The sequence below is a fragment of the Protobothrops mucrosquamatus genome, unplaced genomic scaffold (genome assembly GCF_001527695.2).
Source record: "Protobothrops mucrosquamatus isolate PMUCROS unplaced genomic scaffold, P.Mucros_1.0 scaffold394, whole genome shotgun sequence".
Taxonomy (NCBI): domain Eukaryota; kingdom Metazoa; phylum Chordata; class Lepidosauria; order Squamata; family Viperidae; genus Protobothrops; species Protobothrops mucrosquamatus.
In genome coordinates this window covers 102312-122028 of record NW_015386725.1, presented here as the reverse complement: position 1 = coordinate 122028, position 19717 = coordinate 102312, and the positions used below count along the sequence as shown (strand labels likewise).

At 39.2% G+C, this 19717-nt stretch overlaps 1 protein-coding gene across 2 annotated transcripts in view; it reads right to left on the bottom strand.

Moving 5' to 3' along the window:
* CTTN (cortactin) overlaps positions 1-19717 on the bottom strand; it is a 34706-nt gene extending 14989 nt beyond the window's left edge. The window contains exons 1-8 of one of the 2 annotated variants that reach the window (XM_015816009.1): positions 19490-19717; positions 14592-14675; positions 14229-14302; positions 11112-11241; positions 5423-5533; positions 4560-4614; positions 3487-3597; positions 1230-1340 (exon numbers count right to left, since the gene is read on the bottom strand). In XM_015816009.1, coding sequence (XP_015671495.1) covers positions 1230-1340; positions 3487-3597; positions 4560-4614; positions 5423-5533; positions 11112-11241; positions 14229-14302; positions 14592-14675 — 676 coding nt within the window. In that variant the 5' untranslated portion in view covers positions 19490-19717. The remainder of the gene's footprint in view (positions 1-1229; positions 1341-3486; positions 3598-4559; positions 4615-5422; positions 5534-11111; positions 11242-14228; positions 14303-14591; positions 14676-19489) is intronic. The other variant, XM_015816008.1, reaches the window with a different exon arrangement.

The window sequence follows — 19717 nt, the reverse complement described above, 5'->3', positions numbered from 1 at the left end:
GTTTAACTTAAATCAGTAATCCATAAAGGCAGATTCTTGTAAATCAAAGCAAACAAACTTATTAGTAGCTGCTGTTTATGCTGGATGTTAAAGACCAGCAGGCATTTGCTACATCAAATTATGAAACATATAGTCTCAATGTTCTTTTAGACTAGGGTGGGGAACCTTGGCTCTTTTATGACTTGCTTGCTCAGGAATTCTGGGAGTTGAAGTCCACAAGTCATAAAAAGAGCCAAGGTTCCCCACCCCTGTTCTAGACCAGGGGTCTCCAACCCCCGATCCGTGGGCCAGTACCTGGCCGTGGCATGCTAGCAACCAGTCTGCACAAACAAGCAAAGCCCCATCCGCAGGATGCAGGCAGCACACAAAACCACGCACCCTCAGGTCAGGTCCATGGAAAAACTTCTCTCCACGCAACCGGTCCCTGGTGCCCAAAGGATTGGGGACCTCTGTTCTAGACAGCAAAATATCAGTCTGAACTATGTACAATAAATGAAGGCTCTGATCCATCATGAAGTTAGCTGAAAGGTTCTCTGTTTTAGCATTATTTTTATTATGCTACAATCCCTACTTAAGAAACTGACTAGACTTTCTTGTTCTAAGTCATCTTGGAGACTTTTTTAAATGGAGAGGCAGATAGTAACAAACAATCTCTTAAATACATTTTTGCAACAGAAAAAAGGAAGGAAAAGTTTTTCATAAAATAGTCTGTAGATTTAAGACTTGAAAGCCTTGGTTTATGCCAGTGGTTCTCAACCTTTTTAATGCCGCGACCCCAAACCGGTCGTAAGTCGAGGACTAAACCGGTCTAAGTCGAGGACTAAACCGGTCGTAAGTCGAGGACTAAACCGGTCGTAAGTCGAGGACTAAACCGGTCATAAGTTGAGGACTACCCAACCGGTCGTAAGTCAAGGACTTTCCCTGCCCGGGAGCGCCGCACATGCGTGGTTCCGCCCCCTGCGCCGGCCGAGGCGTAGCTGGCAAGCGGCAGAGACAGAGCAGGTCGACCACCAGCTGGCCCAGCTCAAGGGAGGTAAGGCACCCGCCGGAAAAGGGGAAAAAAATGGCAGACAGCCTTGCTTGGTGACCCCCGTGAAATGGTTGATCGACCCCAAATGGGGTCGCGACCCATAGGTTGAGAACCGCTGGTTTATGCAGATATATTACAATTTCAGGTTTAAAGAAGGTCAACTCATAAACAATTTCATGGAATAAAATAAAGTAAAAACCTTTTTGTGATTCATGTTTTTCAGTTTTGCCCTGGTATTCAAAGCCAACAGCACTTTTATCCACTTTCTCTTTGTCCACACCGTATTTACCACCAAAACCTCTAGAATAATCTGGAGATGGGAGTAAAAAAATATAGTCATTCATAATAGTACAGACTAAAGACACTGGACTTTTTATCATTTATAGCTACTTGATTCAGTTCACTTTTACTGACTCTTGGCAATGGATAAACAAAATTACCATAAAAACCTCACAATCATTTATCCAATTATATTTTTAATGGAAAGAGAAAAGGTTCAGCTGTGAGTCATCAAGAGATGAGACTGAGGATCAGTTGGAGGAAGATAGAGGAAGCTCATTTTAAAGACTGATTAACCCAGAATTTGGTTTCCCCTTAACTATGGCTAACTATGCTTTCAATGTAGCAGTAAATGCACTTGTCCAACAAGGAAATACATGCAGTAAAACTAGAGCAGCTAAAGAGGGGGTATGAACATGTTTTTGTAAACTGTGAATACAGTCTTGTAAACTGGCTGTCATATAAGGGAGGGTAGTGATGTGCCTAGGACAGGGGTAGGCAACCTTGGCTCTTTTATGACTCGTGGACTTCAACTCCCAGAATTCCTGAGCCAGCCATGCTGAGGGGAAAGGGAGAGGTTTCCAAGCTGAGCCATGCTGGCTCAGGAATTCTGGGAGTTGAAGTCCACCAGTCATAAAAGAGCCAAGGTTGCCTATCCCTGGCCTAGGACCATAGGTAAGTCAACAATACATGTTCCAAGTGAACCTTTGTAGTGAGTAGGAAGAAGTAAGCAAGCTATTCTATGATTTGAAACCTGTTCCACTATAGTAGAGAGGTTTGTCATCCCTTCCAATAAGTTTGCAAAAAGACTGCCCATTTCTGGTACCAAGCTCCAGTGATTCGGCTTGAGAAGTATCAGAATTCAGAACAAGGTATAGGATTTATTTTGTGGGGAAAATGCTATTTGGAAAAAAGAAAAAAATACCACTGTGCCTAAGTGGAAATGGAGAGATACATGCTTAATCCTACCCTCAGTCATATAAATTTTTTGAGTGACTTTTTCAGGAAAGTCACTATCTTTCAGCCCAAACTACCTCACAGGAATGAAGTTATGCTTCCTTTAACATTTAACCTAGCTAACAAACAAATAACTAAAGGAAAATAGAAAGGCTGGAACACAATATTCTTGGTCTTTGAAAAGTGGTCTTAAGATGCATTTTTTTCGAAGTTTGCCTTAAAAATGTTTAAAAAAAACCATGCAGAAAATACATGAATGCATATGAGCTACCTATTCAGCTTAATTCAAAACTAGTATAACAATAATAAAGCAATGAAAATCATTTTGGGCAGAAAAATTGACAACTAGACTTCAATAAATGCATACTGTCTATGCTCTGGAGACAACTGCCTAAATGGAATGCAGCAAAAGCCATCTGCCATAATCTAAGTTGTATAAATGTACTTTGAATCACAACTTTCCCCATATACAAGAACAGAAAATGAAAGAGATGATTGCAAAAATGATTCAAATTCCTGTGGAACTCCCACTTTTTTTGATAGAAATGCAGACAAAATTTGGAAGGAAGCAGAAAACTAATAAGAGTATAGATTCATATCTGTTAGGAAAATCTTACTTCATTTAGAGAAGAGAGGATTTTTTTTCAGTGCAAATCTGAAAATGTTTACTTAAGACATCAAGTATCACTGGATTCAATTAAATTGTTATGACTCAATGCTCTCTCTAGGATAAAGATGAAATTTGAAATATACTTCCTGCAGAGGCAGAACAAGGATATTTTTAACTGCCTAGCATTTTCTCATTTGACTCTTCCAATAAATATTATAGATAGCATCCACAACAGTGTTAATTACCATTATTTTTGTCAAACAAAAGCAGAATACATTAGAAAGGAGTATGCCTAAACCCACTAGGATGGGCTGATTATTTCTCAAGTTAGATTTACATCAGGATTATATCTTATGATATGTTGTTAAGAGTCAAATGGACTGTGGGGTGATTATATTTGTGTATGCACTGAACTCACTCTATTTTAATATCTTCTATTCCATAAGCATCCACAAAGGCAGAAAACATAGAGCTAGAAATAATCTCCACATCAACTAACTTCTCAGAAATGAAGTGATAATGAAGATATAAAAACAAGAAGAATCTTTGTAGTCTTGTAAAGAGAAGGAATTATTTAGGACCTTGCTAAGATATCATCTTAGCAACAAACCTTTCTGGGATTCGTGTTTCTCTGTTTTTCCTTGGTAATCAAATCCCATGGCACTCTTGTCTACTCTGTCAGCCTGCACACCATACTTCCCACCAAATCCACTTGAGTAGTCTGAGAAGAGAACAAAATACACCATGTATCAGAAATGACTGTAGGAGCAGCAGAACAAAAGAATGGGTATCACTGCTGATAAACTAGAGTTATGATCAAGTTCACCGATAAATGCTCCATATCCCCATTGAATCCTATTATTTGATAGCACCACTATGTACTAAACTGTACGTAAACTCTCCTAGAATTTGGAGACTCTCCAAAGGAGCTTCAGGATGCCTTCAGAATTTCTGCCAGTATTAAAGGTCTTTACATGTGTATCACTAATCTGGATTGTGACCTACATTGCCAATAACAAATAAACTCTTAACAAGTCAACACAATTTCTGCTTATTTTATCACTTCCTGCCTTAGTGCTCTACTTTTCAAAATGCAGGAAGCAGTGATTTATTATTCTAAGTATCACTGTGATCAATCCAAACATTAATTCCAAAAGGATATCATTCAGGAATGCTTAAGTTTTTTAGCCATGTAACTGCTGTTGCTCTATCACTCTATAGGCTCACACATTAAGCATCCATGTAAGTGTCATCAATCAATCAGAATACAGCTGGCAGGGACCTTGGAGGTCTTCTAGTCCAACCCCCTGCTCAAGCAGGAGACCCTATCCCATTTCAGACAGGTGTCTCTCCAGTCTTTTTCTTAAAAGCCTCCAGCAATGAAGCACCTACAACTTCTGAAGGCAAGCTGGTCCACTGGTTAATTGTCCTCACTGATAGGAAGTTTCTCCTTAATTCCAGGTTATTTTGCTGAAAATTGGGTTGTGTTTTACTAGGCTTTATTAATGCAGCAATTAACCGGTAAGCAAATGATGATAAAGTATCTTATTCAGTGTGTTGTTGTAATTTTCTATTCTACATGTGGAATGAATATGTGCATGTGTTTAAATAAAATAATTTCCAGAGCAGATTTTGTCAAGTCTTTTATATGCTTTGAACAAATTATTTCTCAGTGAGAATTACCTTTCTGAGAAGCATGTTTCTCCGTTTTTCCTTGATATTCAAATCCCATAGCAGACTGCAGAGAAAAATAATTCAACAAAAAGTTCACATTTATAAAAGCTAGAACTGGCATCTTTTCAGGAGATAGCTATGATTTGGGGCTAACGTGCACAATGGTTGAGGCCTTCCCCATTTTCAAATGCGCCCAGCATTCACATGCGTTTTCTGCCATTTTTACCTCGTCATATTATTGTAGCTTAGATCAGAGGACATTGTTTGGGACCCCAGTCCATGCCCTGGCACCTATAGACCCTGTTGCCAACTCCAGTTCATCAAACCTTTTAAAAAGTGATAGCTATTGTTTCTAATCAATATATAAGCATTAAAGATTTATGAAAAAGTATTTCACAAATTCTCTTTGTCAGGATATCAGATTCCCTGTGTAAGTATAACATATGTTACAAATTTAAATCTTCTAATGAAAGTCTCCCCCCTCCCAAATTTCACTATATTATATAGAGAGCGGATTCTGATCATAGCGGCATATAGCTATAATGGAGAAATAAATAAAACAAAATATTTACACATTCTTGGTTCAGTTTGCAATACAACTGTCACAAATCAGTCTTTCATCTACAATTCAGTATATTTTATAATCATGCTTTAAGATGATTACTCGATAAATTTCTCGCTGCTCTCTTTCCTTTATTTTGTGCAAACATAAACCCAAGAAACTGGGATAAAGTATCAGACCAATTTTTCAGAAAGGGAACGGCTGTAAAAGTTATTCAAGCAAAGCTGAGAAACATGCAGCATAAAAATATAACAGCCCACAAGAACACAGTGCACAGTGCACAATGCTAAAAGCACGGAAGGTCTGTTACCTGGTCAACCCTGTCAACTTGTACACCAAACTTGCCACCAAAGCCTTTAACCGAATCCACCTGGGAACAATGCTTAGAAAGCTTGGATTGATATTCATGACCAACAGCTGACTGAAAGGGGAAAATAGAAGACAGCATTTATTATGTTATTCCTAATGACTGGACTCAAACAGTCATCCTAAACTAGCCGTAGCCACATATTCAGTGGTGGGATTCAGCCGGTTCACAACGGTTCGGCAGAACCAGTAGCTAAATTTTGCTGAGTTTGGAGAACCGGCTGAATGATCACTGCTTCCAGAAATCTGTTCTAGGCATCGGAGGCCTGGAGGAGGCCTCCCAGGCCTAGAATGGCCTGCCAGAAGTGCATGGATGCCACTTCCGGAAGTTCGTTCTAGACCTCGGAGGCCCAGACCTGCATCCAATAAGAGAACCGGTTGTTCAGGTATTTGAATCCCACCACTGCACATATTACTAGTACATGTGAATGTGTTACAGCAGGCTGAAACCTTCCTTTCAGGTTCCACTCAAAAGCTATGTTTCAGGCATCTGGCAGCTGCACAGAGCATAGCTGTTTACAAAAAAGTCCTCACACGCAATGCTCTACTCAGATGATTGGGACTGCAGACAGCCTGCCATCCAGACCTCATACTGGCCATACACAAATTAGGATTCTTGTTGTTAACTATCTCAGTACCTACATTTCGGAGTTCATTAAGCCCTTCATACCAGCACTTGATCTAAGCACTTTAAATTTTACCCCTTTCTCCCACAAGTCAGATGCACATTTGGAATGACTACAAGCAAGCCACTGTCAAGGAGGTACATTTTCTGTTATTATGATTATAAGTTTTGTTTTTTTCTTTGCTATGGATCATGTTGCTTTCTTACATGGAAGTTTTATTGATTTTTTAAATATGCAATTGAAAGAAACTGTAGGAAAGCAGCTGTCATGTGTCTGACTAATGAAACACTTCAAAGAACTTTCAGGCATGATTTAACCTAAAAAAGCCTTTATTAGGTGTAGAGGAGTGTCAGCATGGCATGGTAGATGTCAAGATCTGAATTTCCCTTCCCTTTGCACATAACATTCCAGGCATTTCCCCTCCCCTATTTTGGGGTCATGATTCACATCTTCCAATTAACCTGGAGGGCAAAGATTCACTTCCGTTCCTTTTCCTGGGCTTTCCTTACTAATCTCCTCCCTTTCTCTGTCATCTGAATTAACTCTAAAATTACCAGACAGTTCTGCATATTTTGTCAAAGCAAGAATATTTAATATTAGCAGCGTTGACAGCAGCATATTAATGTAATAAACAACAGCAATAACTAGTCTCCTTTAGCTACAATGCTCTCCAGCTTTTAAGGTCAATGCTGCACTTAAACTGACTCCAATAACAAAGCAGTTTGAGCATTTGTTCATTTATCAAATTTCTAAGCCACATCAACCACACAAACTCAGAGTAACTTCGCAATAAAAAATACCGTATTAAAAAAAGAGAGAGAGCAGTCACCTAGAATGTAGAAACCCAAACAACATTATTCACTCCATCTCCTTTCTTACAGGGGTCTGACCACACACTAATCCAAAGCCAGGTTTTAATGATTTGTTTAAAGTTGGATAAGGCGGAGGATCTTCAAATCTCCACCTACCTGCACAGATTAGCTAAGGATGGAGGTTGGGAGAAAGGAGTATTCCTTAACTGTCACCAACATCACCGAAGGTACTAAGTTTGCTGGCACATCATTTTACCAACAAGCATCTGGGAAACTGCAAATGCAGCCAGCAGATTATGCCGGCTATGAATGCTCTTAGTTACAGAAAGCCACAGCACGCCCACTTCATTTCCTAAAGTCTCTATCAAACTTTTAACAACTTCCTACACATTTGGCCTGCATATTCCTGTTGCTATGGGGCAAAAAAAGAGACAAAGCAAGGCTAACTATATATATACTATTTCTTATGATGCAGCAACTTCTGAAGCATATGTTGTATGATTTCCCATCTTTATTTTTCAATACAACAGAATATATAATCTATGGAAGTGGGTGCCCTTCAGCTATGTCAAAAGTATCTCACAGAATTCTCAACCATCATGGACATTTTTTGGAATTATATTCCCAGCACAGCTGGGGAAAAGTGAATTTGACTTAGACCAGGGGTAGGCAACCTTGGCTCTTTTATGACTTGTGGACTTCAACTCCAGAATTCCTGAGTCAGCTATGTCAGAATTCTGGAGTTGAAGTCCACGAGTCATAAAAGAGCCAAGGTTGCCTATCCCTGACTTAGACACAGTGACATTACATCTCACCTGGCTGGGATCAATATGCATATCAGATTAAAAACACACAGGCATTTTCAAACACAGCCTATTTCATCAGCTCCATGCATTTTTACTTTGATGCTTTCTCAAATTCCACATCCAGAATTTTTATTTTTTTCCTCCAATACATGATGAAGCAAGTGTGAATGTTCAGCGTTATTTTCCCATCTGTTTCACAATTTTCCTTCCGAAATTAATATTAAATAGTAATATAATTATTAAGGAGATAATTAGTGACCATTCAGTGCAGGCCACAAGGTATGTGCATTGCTGTGCACAGAATCCAAATTGAAAACATCTAAGTAATACAATTTCTTAAAAAAAAATATTTAAAATCTCTTGGCTGCCCAACTCTAGCGGAGGCAGCATGCTTCCAAATGAATTTGAAACCCGCCTTTTGCAACTTTATTTAAGACATTATATAGAATTCTAAACTTCCAGCAGCTTTTGATCACTGTATCTTCCTGGAAATACTACCCAAGAGTACTGTGTTCCAGTTATTTCATTCACTTGATTTAAATGACTTGAATTGAATGGTGAATCCCCAAAATCTGTTTCTGTTTGACTCTAGTATCATGCAGAATTTTATTTCCAATAATATTAATATCTAGCAGAGAAGGCAAGGTGTATTTTTGGCCTGATGGTACATGTGGAATTTTGATAGCATATCATGGGCAATCTCACAAAGTATCTGCCCTAGTGAGTGTGATCAGTCATGGCACATGTATCTGTTTATCAGATAACTAGTGGATAGAAGGAGCTTCTCTGACTGGTTTCTGGGAGGCTAAAGTGGCCTTGTTCACTGCTGAGCTAGCTGAATTCACTCATCACATAAAGCAAAAGCCAAAATGTATTTTATTTCAGTTATTATGTATAAATAAGCCTTAGTGCTCTGCATTTTTTGTCTGCCTTTCAGCCAATGCTACCTTCTAGCAACTTCCTTGACAAGTCCCTACACAGTTTTCTTGGCAAGATTTTCAGAAGTGATTTGTCATAGCCTTCTTCTTCCTAGAGATGAGCATGAGTGACCGGCCCAAAGTCCCCGGTTGGCTTTGTGTTCAAGGTGGGACTAGAACTCATGGTGACTCAGTTTCTAGCTTGGTGCCTTAATCCCTTTACCAAACTGGCTCTCTTTTTTTTTTTTTAATTCTATTGTTTATGTACAGTGAAGGAAAAAAGTATTTTATCCCCTGATGATTTTGTACGTTTGCCCACTGACAAAGAAATGATCAATCTATAATTTTAATGGCAGGTTTATTTTAATAGTGACAGACAGAATAACAACAAAAAAATCCAGAAAAACACATTTCAAAAAAGTTATAAATTGATTTGCATTTTAATGAGTGAAATAAGTATTTCACAAAACATGACTTAGTACTTGGTGTTAAAACCTTTGTTGGCAATCACAGAGGTCAGACGTTTCTTGTAGTTGGCCATCAGGTTTGCACACATCTCAGGAGGGATTTTATCCCACTCCTCTTTGCAGATCCTCTCCAAGTCATTAAGGTTTCGAGGCTGACGTTTGGCAGCTTGAACCTTAAGCTCCCTGCACAGATTTTCTAGGCCACTCCAGGATCTTAATGTGCTTCTTCTTGAGCCACTCCTTTGTTGCCTTGGCCGTGTCATGCTGGAATACACATCCACAACCCATTTTCAATGCCCTGGCTGAGGGAAGGAAGTTCTCACCCAAGATTTGACGGTACATGGCCCCGTCCATTGTCCCTTTGATGCAGTGAAGTTGTCCTGTCCCCTTAGCAGAAAAAACCCCCCAAAGCATAATGTTTCCACCTCCATGTTTGACATGTGGTCACAGTCAGCATTCGTCCACCTCCTCCTAACACAGCGAGTTGAGTTGATGCCAAAGAGCTCAGTTTTGGTCTCATCTGATCACAACACTTCAGATCTCCTCTGAATCATTCAGATGTTCAATGGCAAACTTCAGGTGGGCCTGTACATGTGCTTTCTTGAGCAGGGGGACCTTGCGGGTGCTGCAGGATTTCAGTCCTTCACGGCGTAGTGTGTTACCAATTGTTTTCTTGGTGACTATCGTCCCAGCTGCCTTGAGATCATTGACAAGATCCTCCTGTGTAGCTCTGGGCTGATTCCTCACCGTTCTCATTATCTTTGAAACTCCATGAGGTGAGATCTTGCATGGAGCCCCAGTCCAAGGGAGATTGAGTTATTTTGTGTTTCTTCCATTTGCGAATAATCACACCAACTGTTGTCACCTTCTCACCAAGCTGCTTGGCGATAGTCTTGTAGTCCATTCCAGCCTTATGTAGGTCTACAATCTTGTCTCTGATATCCTTGGACACGATCCTTTGGTCTTGGCCATGGTGGAGAGTTTGGAATCTAATTGATTGCTTCTGTGGACAGTTGTCTTTTATACAGGTGTGATTAGGAGCACTCCCTTTAAGAGAGTGCTCCTATTCTTAGCTCGTTACCTATATAAAAGAGACCTGGCAGCCAGAAATCTTGCTGATTGATAGGGGATCAAATACTTATTTCACTCATTAAAATGCAAATCAATTTATAACTTTTTTGAAATGTTTTTTTCTGGAATTTGTTTTTTTGTTATTCTGTCTCTCACTGTTAAAATACACCTACCATTAAAATTATAGACTGATCATTTCTTTGTCAGTGGGCAAACATACAAAATCAGCAGGGGATCAAATACTTTTTCCTCTCACTGTATTGTCCCCAGCCATGTCATGAACCGTTATAGAAATTGGCATGAAGAACCAGCTGGGGGACTTTGGGCCAGTCACTGTCTCTCAGCCCAATTCTCCTCACAAGATTGCTGTTGTGGGGAAAATAGGAGGAGGAAGCAGTGGGATAAAAATCTATATTTAAAAAAAGCAGAAACACAAGAAAATAAATTCCCCTAGCCTTCATTTCTCAAAACTTGTTTGAGGAGAATGCATTACATCAAGAGAAAAATCATTATAGCATTTACTCAAACTCTGTGTTTACACTATGGCACTAAGCCACAATGTGAATCGTTTCATTTTCATTTAGGGTGGATTCACTTCTTACAGTTCAGCATTTTTATACAAACAAGATTATAATGGTTTTGTTAAATGAGTCATAGCTTTAAAAGACAGAGTGAACTCTGTACTGCAAAAGGCTCCCAGGAATCTGTGAAAATAAGCATGAGAAGAAACACATATGCTCCCCCCTTCTAATATTTAACGATAATCTTGAGAGACGGCGAGATTAGGGTCAAGTTAAGTTGGGCCAACTTTCTCCATTAAAATCTGAATGAAAAGAAAGCACATGTAGTAGGTCTCAAAAATGTAGGACAATAACTGAATTCAATATATCCGATCCCTAAGAGTAGCAACCAAGCCAATTCCTTGAAATTTTACTTTGTCCATGCGGTCCTGTTCCACACCAAACTTCCCTCCGTAGCCATGGGACGCTTGGGGTCCCGATTCAAGCTCTTTCTCCTTGAGGGACTGATGTTCTTGGGACACGTTTTCTCGAAGCTGATGAATGCTTTGGAAGGGAAGCAAACAAACAAATAGCATCACAAGAATAATCCTAATTCTCACCTCCAGAACTTTTTTTTTTAATCTCTAAATTAACTAGAGCTTTACATCTTCCCAAACTCTAAATTGTGGTGAATATGAATTAGCTTTAGTAAAGACAAACCAACTTCACATATTAATTTACTATAATTTGAAGTCTTACCACAGTTAGTTCAAACTGTTGAAACACTGGGCTAAAGTTCTTTAGAAATAAAATGGACAATTTGGATATTTTCCTGAAGGAAAGAAAATAACTCTGTCCCAAAATTCAATAGCAAACTCCAAAGGGAAAGCAGAACAATTATCAGTGGGAAATAAAATAATCTATCAGAGTCTTAATGCTCCTATACAGGGAGGAGAAAGAAAGGTAAGAGGATCAAGAGACAGAAATAGGGCAAATTCTAATATGGACCCTCCAGAGATGTGTTCTACAACCCTTCTGTATTTATTTCTCAGAACAATTCCCAACCATATAAAAGTTATTCAGTTACTGATTTAATACTGTAATCCATCTGGGCCCTTTTCTATTAATGTTTCTATTATTGAAAGTTTCCATATTAATTTTTCTCCCAAATCTGACTACTGTAATTTATGATGCGTACAAATTAATACGTTGAAATGCTTTTTCCTAGCTTACATCCATGGCTTTAACCTTGAACTATACTACTATAACTACAATGGTGCTTAAAAATTTGTGAACCCATTTGAATTTTAAATACTGCTGCATTAATGTGATCTACAACATGATAGGTTTTCACACAAGTCCTAAAACTAGATAACTAGAACTCAAATACATTAGTCAAAAACATATTTGTTCATTTATTTATTGAGATAAATAATCCAAAACTACATAACTGTGTGTTACAAAAGTATATGACTCTCTAAGATTATTGGTTCATTTCAAGAGGAAATTGTTTATGTTCTTTTTATCAAATTTTGGGACTTCTGTGAAAAACAGATCACGTTTTAAGTCATAGAAATGCATACATATTGAACATTCAAAAGGGTTCTCAAACTTTTAAACACCACTGTAATGTGGTCATGCCTAGTCAAATTTAGAAGCTTTCTCTGTCATAATAATAAGGCATCCTCATGATGACAAGTGCTTTTACACACAATTATCTGGTCCCTTATATTTATCCTATCTGTTCCCCCAGAAATCCATGGGACTCTGAAGAAAGCAAGCACACACAGTTGCCACTTCACAACCAGAAGAAAAATGTAACTGGGTGTAGTTTTGCCTTGTTCCAACATCCCATTCCGGGTTACAATAATTGAAAAATCCATCAAGGAAAAGCAATAATGATAATATACCACAGGAAAGGTAATATAGCTTTAATTGAAATTTATATTCTTTAAATAGACTTGAGTTTAATGAGATTTCTCCTCTCTCTAATTTTATTGTGTTTCTCTTAGTTTTTTTTCAGTTTTATTTTTAACTTTAATTCAATCTTTAAATTATCCTGCCTGAACATGAATTTAGATCATTCATGTTCAAGCAGGATGATTTAAAGGCTGACAATTCTAGATATCGTATTAACCTGAAATACGTAAAGGAGACCTCTGTTCTACTATTCATACCTAATAAATCTAATAATAAATGATTTGCTTTGCAGATGCATCACATTTGAGGACATAGATGCTCAGAAAAGAATTTCAAACTACTGATTTTAAAAATCCACAAGCATTTTGGTTTTCTTCCAACTCCCAAGAATATGAAATGCAGCTGTATTATTCCAAGGAGTTTTTCTTAACTAGAATAGAGATACCATGACAGTTAAAACATTTAAAAAACTGTGCTTTTCATATATTGTTAGAATCAAGTAACTGCTACAAAACTTTCCAAAATATGTTTTGAAGTAAGTACAGTGTGGAAAACAGGGTTAACCTGTCGCATTCCTGAACTTTACGTTAAAAGTTCGAGAAACAATTACGAATGCTTTCATAATTTTTAGGCTGACATTCAAAAGTGGTTAATTATTTGAAAACCCCTTTAACTTTTACCAGCTTAGTTATGTTGGTCTTCAATTCTTCCTCTAGAAGTTTTTCCTAAGCTTGACCACTTCTAGGTGTGCTGACTCAAACTCCCAGAATTTTCATCAATGGCTGTGCTGATGGCAGTATTCTGGGATTTGAAGTCTACACATCTGGAAAGGGCCAAGTTTCTCAACCTCAGAAACTTTAAAATGCGTGGACTTCCCCTCCCAGAATTCCAAGACACACATCTTAAAATTGCTGAGGTTAAGAAACACTGCTCTGGACAACTGCAGTTCAGTCATTCCTGAGGTGATGTATCAATATTGTGGGGCTGGCTTTATTTACAAAAAAAAAAAAACAAAAACCTGCAAGACCACCCAGGGATCATTCAGAGGAACCAAAGATTCTACAGCTCCCAAGAAAATTTCATTTCTGGAATGGATTATTTTGCACACCTTTCATGGAAGTGCTTTTTCTCTCATCCAAGAAGAGCTCACAACTCAATAATAACTGTAACAATTACAGTATAAATAGGATAATTATAATAACAGTTGAGAGCAATATCTATGGCAAATATAGGGGCAGGCTGAGCTGAGTTCATGTAATCAAGTTCAGTCATGAACCATCCGTCATGAATAGGTTTTTAAGACATGTATTTCTTCAGTAGATAAAACAGGTTTTCTTTCATGCCTTATTTCAAAGCCAGGACATGACAATACTGACTTTTCCTGTAGTTATTGCTAACTCTATACTCAACAATTCTTGACCATCATCAAGCCCAAATTCAGAGGTCTCCGCTCAAGAGCACTACTGGTCTAGAATAGTATTCCTTAACCAGACTTTTGAAATGCATTTGGACTGCCACTCCACAAACTCATAGCCATCCTTGCCTACCAATTGCTCTAGAAATTATATCTAAAACTACCACTGGAGATCAGCAAAATATCACAGTATATATTTTAAAAAAGTATATTTTACTTGATATGTTCCTGGTGACCAGATCCTTGGACAGTTTTAGCACCCCAGCGCTGTTCTTTTTCGCTTACATCATTCTGTAAAATACATTGAAAAAAGGTTTTATTACAACAGGCTTTAAGCAAGCTCCATCATTCTATTTCCCTGCCATTACTAAATTTGGTCAATTCATTAGACTAAGTACTTCATGTTGTAGCCACATCCATATTTAAGAAAACTTAAAGCAGAGTTCCCATAGCCTGGGACACACACATATCCTCCCAACAGCTCTTAAATTCGGAATTAATAAGCTCATTAGATTTCCCCACTTTTAACTGTAAAAATAAACTTTTAAAGATAATTCTTAAATTTAGTTCAAAATTGTACCACAAAGTCAGGATCTGTCTCCCAATCATCAGCACCATCATCCTGGCTCAGAGTGATGCTGTGGCCTGCCGATGCTTTCCACATCTGTAATATCAGAACATGCATGAACAATATTAAATAAAGGTTCAATTTTTTTTAAAAAAATCACCTATTTACCACCATACAAAATGGCTTTTAGTTCCATAGAATTACAATGCTTTTCATTGATTAAAGGCAACCAATAAAGTTAGCTTTGATAGATTTAACTGATGCCAAATTATTGCAAGAAAATTCTCAGACTAAGTTTGGAAAGAGGAAAGTTTCCTTTAGCTATTATTCAACTTGTAAGCATAATTCCTGCCAGCACTTCAAGGAACATCAATACTTGTGCAATTCACTCACTTTTAAAAAAACACATTGTGAATATAAAAAGATATTTATCCAAAGAAACACTTTATAGGCCTTCTTGTTTAGCTAATTCATTTCTGAATATTTACTGCTGGACAACTTTTCATTTCTACCACTACAAGTCTAAAAAAGTGATTAGGTCAGATATTCTGCATATTTTATAGTAGTGAACTTCTACTGCAGCAGAAGCTATCATTCTATTAAGCAAAGCTTTAACAAGTACACTAATATAATCATTCTACTCAAGATAACTGAAGATGTGGCCAAAATCCTATAAAGTTGATTTATGACATCTCACAAATATAATCAACCAAAATAAGGTTGTGGCCTTTTCTGTATTTACCCAAGAGAAAATCCCAGTGAATTCTCTGCAGTTTATTTCAAAGAAAAAAATTGCTGGATTAAGCTGCAGCAAATTAAAATGTAACCTTCAGCGATTCAACCAAAATCAGAGATGCTGAACTGGAGCAAGTATTTTCAGCTTCTCTTCCATTCTAGGCTTCAGTTTCATACAGAAGGAAGGCTGAATGAAGGTTCTGCTCCAACGATAGCTCTTCCAATATTCCACACCAGATGTGGTTAGCAGTGTAGAGGCTTACATTTCCTTTATTGTACCCTATGTTTTTCCATTATAAATTGTAAATTTCTTTACAATTACTATACAGTAGGCTGGACAGAGCCTATCTACAGTATGTCATACAAGTCAGCAATGACATAGCAATTTGGAGGAGGGGGGGGCAGAATGGAAAGCTCAGACAACCCAAGAGCTGCTACTACTGGTACTACTCTGACTGCTAACAGCCAAAGAAATTTAGATTCTATTCATACCATAGCAAAGAAAGGAGGCCAATAGAAGAGATTCTTTGTAGCTCGGGGTTGAACTATGGAGTCCTTAGTGCTCTCTTCGTTTACACCATTACCCAACCAGGTAATTTCTTCAGTGCCAGAAGGAAGTGGGGTTTGCTCTCTGTTTATACACAGGGACTAATACTAGTCCAACAATCAAGCAGTAAATATCCCAATCAAGAAATTATCAACTCAGATAATCAAACAGTAAACAGCCTAATTAAGGAACTACCAAGAGGAACAAAACACTGACAGGGCAGAGCACTGAACCAAGCTCAGAAAGCACCAAGAACTCTCGCAAAGAAAGGAGAATAGCATTGTGATTTGTAGAGTTATATTTGGGGAAATAAATAGCGTAAGCAAATTAATCCAAATTATCTAGCAGTTATAATTCCTAAAAGATCCGTAATGTAAGAGAAGAAGTCACTGCATTTGTACAGGAATCCCCATATTTAAGGAAGGGATTCCAAGAGAAATTTAATCTTTCTCAGTAAATTCACCTTGGTAATGGTCAGCGTGACATGTTGCTGCAGGTATTACAGGAAATCTCTCCTGTATCATTGAGTTAATCATTTGAGTCTGAGGTATGCACTGATTTTATGGCTAAGCTGCCACTGGTTCTGTGCTTTTAAAGCAGCCTGGCATGCAAACTGAAGTAGATAAAACTAAATACTGTATACTGACATAAATTACTTATTAAGAGTAATTTCCTAAGATCTAGGCAGTGTGAAAATTTCAGAAGTAAAGCAGTTTTAACTACAATTAACCTGAAAGTATGCTAACTGGTAAGGGTTAATAGTGTGGAACTGAAACCAGGGATTCTATGTTCAGCCACAGAAGTTCACTGGGTAATATTAGACCAGCTACTCTCTCTTAACCAACCCACCTCAGAGGGATCATGAAAGGGAAGAATGCAAGGACAGGAGCCTACACTGTTGTGAGCTTCAGCTCCTAAACAAAAGGCCAGATACACATTGAACAAAAAAAAATCCAAACTCAAAACCTTGCTGCCCCCTCCTCCTCTCTTACAAACACTTTCTCTCAATCCCTTCCCAGTTTGGCCAGTATTTCTAACAACCCAAACTGTCCAGCGCAAATAACCAGGCACATTTGTTAAATTCAAAGCACAGAAGAGTTTATTATTGCTACCTTCACAGAAGAATCTAGTCAACCAACAGTCAAAGCTAAATTGGCGCTAGATGAGCCTCCACAGAATTCGGGGGGGGGGGGGGCCTGGACTCGGGTCTCTTGTGGCAACAACACAAGGACTCCAAACTGATGACACATTTAATAAAAAGGACTGGGAACGATATGATAGCAGTGTTCCAATATTTAAGAGGCTGCCAGAAAGCTTGGCCAAAGCGCCTGAAGGCAGAACAAGAAGCTATGGATGGAAACTAATCAAGGACAGAACCAATCTAGAACTAAGGAGAAATTTTCTGACAGTTAGAACAATTAATCAGTGGAATGATTGTCTCCAGAAATTGTGGGTGCTCTAAAATTGGAGGCTTTTAAGAAGACATTAGACCAGGGGTAGTCAACCTTGGCTCTTTTGAGATTCGTGGACTTCAACTCCCAGAATTCCTGAGCGAGCTGGCTCAGGAATTCTGGGAGTTGAAGTCCACGAGTCATAAAAGAGCCAAGGTTGACTACCCCTGCATTAGACAATAATTTGTCTGAAATGGTATAGGGTTTCTTGCTTGCACAGGGCGTTGGACTAGAAGACTTCCAAGGTCCCTTCCAACTCCATTATTCTGTTTTTCTTATTAACCCAGCCTTCTAGCTTAGCCTGCTTTTCCCCTTCAAAAACATACATTTCACAATCTCTTTTTCTTATCATAGTTTTGAAATGTACTCTGCCTTCCATAATTGTTTAGCAAGAATGTAACATCGTCTTCAAAACTGAAAAACAGGGGAGCACCAAGACAAGAACAAAGAATGTACATTCCTGCAGGACTTTTGCAAATTCAGTTTGGTCATGAGGTCAGTGTGGAGAAAGCAAATGACAAACCAAGAAAACTACATGAAGGTCACAACCCTCTAGTCTAGGTGCAATTACTGCTATAAGAGTAAAAAGGAACGATGGGAGGAAAAAACTGTTAAAAGCAGCCAAAAATACTAGGCAGTATATCTTAAATGAAACACAGAAATCTGAATTCAATTTTTGCAGATACATACTTTGCACTAAAACCCTAAGAAACCAAGATTACTTTGATCTTGAAAAGAAATCAATGTACACTTTGCATTAAAATCCTAAGTCACTAAGATTAATATTACTTTGATCTTGAAAAGAAATCAATGTACAGATAATAAAATGAACACCCCATAGATATTTAAAGCATGGCTAACCTACTGTTATATTGTTCTCAGCCTGGATGAATCAAATATCTCCTTGCCAGTAGCCCATGAGTAAGATTTTGTGTGACTTGCTGAATCACAATGAACATTCCATCCCCAAAATTCCATTCTAATCCCATTCCAAAAATCAGGTCTGATACCAAATCTACTTCTGCATTTTTGTCCCCAGAAGCAACAAAACATCCCCAACTATCAATGTAGACTTGACATGTGCAAATATGCATACTAATCAATAGTGATCACATTTAATTGAATGGCTGGCTGGCTGGCTGCATGATTTACCAGCTCACTTCTTGCAATTTTTTAGTGAATACAGACAGGGAGGCCCTACTTAAAATCACCAAACAGCATCTTGGCTCCCAGTAAGATCCTCTCCTAGTCTTCTAAAATCACACAGCAGATAAAACACATATCCTTTCAGGACCTTTTGAGTTGTCCTAATAAAATTATTGCCCTTACCCTAGAGAACTTGGATCCTTTTTAAAACTGGTTTTTACTTTCAAGAGGGAAAAAAAAGGGTTCCCACTTTAACAATGTCCAGCTTTTAAAAGGGTGTCCTGCCTAACTGTACTTCCAAAGGGATTTTTTTTTAGGAAGGAAGCCAACCAATTCCCCTACACCGCAGATCCAGCCGGGGAAGCATTAGTCACGAGCCTGCAAGACCCGACCCGGCTTCTCCTGCCATGCCCACCCTACCTCGTGCTGATCAAGGCGGGCGAAAGAGGAACCCGCCACCGTCCTCTCGTCCTGCATTAAAGAAGCAGGGAGATGCGGGGAGCGAGCCAGGAACCGGCCAAATCGCATCCTCCTGATCGGGCAGGGAGGGAAGAAAGATTCGACAAAACCACCACCACCCCCCCTTTGATCAGCGGCCTAGTTGCTGGAGAACAAAGAGCCCTCAAAGCAAGGAAGCCAGGCAGCCCACCAGGATGCCAAGCGGCGCCCCCGCCGCCCCACCAGGTTTGCTCACAAGAGGACTGGGCTGCCTCCAGCCAAAATCGCAGGAGCGGCCCCACCTTGGGGCTCCGCATCAGCGCCGCCTCTGCCCAGATTCTGATCACGGAGTCGCAAATGAGCTCCGCACCAGAATAACGCCAGGCCGAGCTTATTCTTTCCCCTTCCCTTTTAAAAATATATATATATATATTCTTTTATTCTTCCTTGCAAACAGCACCGATCCCGGCCGCGCCATCCATCCCGCCGGCGAAGAGAAACGAAAGAGCCGGCCGGTCCACGCTGCTCTCTCTCCCCCTGCGGAGGGACCGTGGAGCCCCCGGCAAGGACCCGGGGTTCCTGTCACTACTTACTTTGCGGCCAGCCCACTTCCCCGATGCCCAGGCGCCTTCCTTCCCGACGCAACGCCCGCTCCTCGTTAGCCTGCTGGCCCTTCCGAGCTCTGCTAGCACTGCAATTTCCGCCTCTCCCAAGATCCCGTTTCCTGTTGTTCAGCATGGCGCGTCATCAGGTGGGATATGGCCACGGCGACCCGTCGGTGCTCGGCCTTCGGTGCGGGCTTGCAGGAGGCAAAAAGACGC